This window comes from Lactuca sativa, chromosome 5 (genome assembly GCF_002870075.4).
Source record: "Lactuca sativa cultivar Salinas chromosome 5, Lsat_Salinas_v11, whole genome shotgun sequence".
NCBI classification, from domain to species: Eukaryota; Viridiplantae; Streptophyta; class Magnoliopsida; order Asterales; family Asteraceae; genus Lactuca; species Lactuca sativa.
The window spans coordinates 262,109,592-262,112,703 of NC_056627.2; the positions used below are offsets into that span (position 1 = coordinate 262,109,592).

The 3,112-nt window shown below is 39.9% G+C and overlaps 1 protein-coding gene across 1 annotated transcript; it reads left to right on the plus strand.

Moving 5' to 3' along the window:
• The first annotated feature begins 211 nt into the window (after positions 1-211).
• On the plus strand, positions 212-1,807 carry LOC111877386 (uncharacterized protein At4g06744). The gene has a single exon (XM_023873920.3). It carries the CDS (start codon positions 247-249, stop codon positions 1,672-1,674), a length of 1,428 nt encoding a protein of 475 aa, XP_023729688.1. The 5' UTR covers positions 212-246; the 3' UTR covers positions 1,675-1,807.
• The last annotated feature ends 1,305 nt before the right edge of the window (positions 1,808-3,112 follow it).

Below are 3,112 nucleotides of genomic sequence, written 5' to 3' on the forward strand. Positions count from 1 at the left end.
TGATGAAACTACTTACACCATATTAATTTGTGTCTTAAATATAATTAAGGTGTTGTTTGTTTGTTAGGTTATCGGCTAGCTGAACCAATACTTTATCTTTGTGGCTGGCGAATTGGCATTTTCACCCAAATAAACATTTGGGAAACAAATGAGAGGAAAAAGACAAGTTTACATCAATATGATGCCCGTGACTCTATTATTATTATTTATACAAATTCGTTATCACTAAACTTCCTCGGATCAGAGATGGGCGGCCTTCATGCAATTCCACTCTCGATTTGCATCACTCTTCTTATTGCTATCAATGGAGAAGCTGTCACTCCTAGAGAAACACTTGAGATAATCATAGGTGGTGGTGGTGCCTCTCCATTGCCACCAGCCCCCGAATATCAAGATTGTCCCCCTCCTCCTCCACCTCCATGTCCGCCACCACCATCACCAAAACCGCCATCACGGAAACCACCACCTCCTCCGTCACCAAGTCCATCACCACCACCACCACGTCCACCAAAACCATCACCACCAGGTGGTTTCTTCGATGGTTTCGCCAACATGCTACAACAAAGAGACTTTAAAGTAATCCAAGCCTTCAAAAACAAAGTGACAAGAGATCCCACAGGAATGACGAAAACATGGAAAGGCAAGAAAATTTGCGATTACCAAGGGTTCATTTGCGACACAGTACCGGATGTTAAACTAAGGGGCATCGCCGGCGTCAACTTCAACAACAGGAATTTGTATGGACCAAATCTAACCCTCACCGATTTCCTAACCGGTTTGAAAGATATCGCATTTTTCCATGCAAATTCCAATAACTTCACTGGCTCCATCCCCGAAGATATCGGCACACTCCGCTACTTATACGAGCTCGACCTCAGTAACAACAAATTCTCCGGCAACTTCCCCTACCAAGTCCTCCGTGCCAAGAAGTTAGTATTCCTCGACCTCAGGTTCAACACCTTTTCCGGCGTAGTACATCCAGATGTCTTCCTTCTCGACCTCGACTTGCTATTCATCAACAACAACAATTTCAAGCAAACACTCCCAGAATGCCTTGGCTCAACCACTGCGCTTTATTTAACCCTAGCTAACAACTACTTCGTTGGTGGAATCCCTAAGAGCATTGGTCGAGCTGCCAACACCCTACTGGAGGTTCTTTTCTTGAACAACACGCTAACCGGTTGTTTGCCGTATGAGATCGGACTTTTGAAGAAATCCACAGTGTTCGACGTCGGATTCAACGATCTAACAGGCCCAATCCCGCACTCGTTTCAGTGCTTAGAGAAAATGGAGCTTCTGAACTTGGCTCACAATAAGTTCTACAACGAGGTGCCGGAGGCGGTGTGCAATCTTCCGAACTTATCGAATTTCACTGTATCGTATAATTATTTCACTCAGGTTGGGCCCAAGTGTCGGGAACTGATCAAGAAAGGTGTTCTTGATGTGAAGATGAACTGCATTTTGGATCTTCCGAATCAAAGATCACCGACAGATTGTGCTCGTTTCTTTTCGAATCTTCCTTCTTGCCCTGATAAAAAATCTCTCACATATATACCTTGCTCCAAAGAGTTTTCTGGTAATGATCAGTTGGAGGCGTCCAACGTTCAATGGGCTACTCCGTCGCCGGCACCGGCTCCTCTGTGGCGAAGTTATGGTGCTCTTTCGCCACATTAATCATTGTGTGATGTGTATAATTAGATTTAAATTCGTGAAAGTGACCGAATATTGTTATTTCTTATTTCATAAATAAAAATAATTGGCAATGCTCATCAAGTTTGAGAAATTTTGCTGATTAGTGTTGTGTAAACTATTAATATTATTTGTGATCATATGGTCCATTATATATATATATATATATATATATATATATATATATATATATATATATATATATATATATATATATATATATATATATATATATATATATATATATATATATATATATATATATATATATATATATGAGTAGTATCAAATGAGAACACGGTTGAGAACGCGAGAACAGATCTGGACCATCTAATTTTTAAGATGTGTGGCTATAATTAATTGTTATTTTTTTAATTATTAATACACTTAAATTTTAATTTTTAAAATAAAGAAAATTAAAAAGGGTATTAAGGTAAATAAACATTACCCTAATTTTGTAAACCCCTATAATTACTCTTGCCTCTCTATTTGGTTGCCCTAATTTCCTACGGCATACAATCAACACCTCAAAGGCGTCACTTGACGGGATCGGAGAAAACAAAGAATCGAAAGCAGCAAGATCGATAAAAGACGTAGGAAGGAAGTGAAGGCAATCGGCGAAGTATGTGGTCGGCCGTCGTGATGGCGAGGGGAGCATCTACAGGGTCAACGAGGCTGAAGAGGAGGAAAGGAGTTCCCCTTTTCATCTTATGATCACAATTCTGTTAAAACCATGTCAATCGATCATCACAGTCATACTCTGTATCTTGACATCATTCATAGCAATTGTAACTGGTTCTGATCCCAATTCAATTATCGGCGTGGGAATCAACTGGGGTACCATGACCAGCCACCAGTTGTCGGCTGATAAGGTGGTGGAAATAATGAGAGAGAATGGGTTCAAGAAGGTGAAGCTCTTTGAAGCAGAAAAAGGGATCATGGAAGCGCTAATTAGATGAAAGATTGAGGTGATGGTAGCAATCCCTAATTTCATGCTGTTGAGTCAAGATCCAAGCTACACTGATTATTGGGTTGATGCTAATATTACTACTTATGCTTATCCTGGTGGTGTTGATATCAAGTAAGCAACAACAATTTTGTGGTTTCTCCTATTGAAATAATTCCAATTTCGTGTTGAAACACCTTCAATTTCATGATTACAGTTCGTTTTTTCGCACTCTAGTTCTTCCTGACTGTTTGCTGGTGTAAATGTTTAGTTTTTTCATTCGAGGGTAAGTTCGTAATTTCACGTTGATTCTTTCGTTAATTTCGGGTATGTTGCAGTCGGAAACGAGCCATTCCTCAAAGCATACAACGCTATGTATCTCCAAATCACATTACCGACGTTAAAAAATGTCCAAAATGCCCTTACCCAGGCTGGTTTCGGGAGCCTAATCGGTTTTTACATTGCAATATCTACAAA

Bases quoted from the DNA above. Each gene is read 5' to 3' on its own strand.
- LOC111877386 (XM_023873920.3), top strand. From the start codon at position 247: ATGGGCGGCCTTCATGCAATTCCACTCTCGATTTGCATCACTCTTCTT.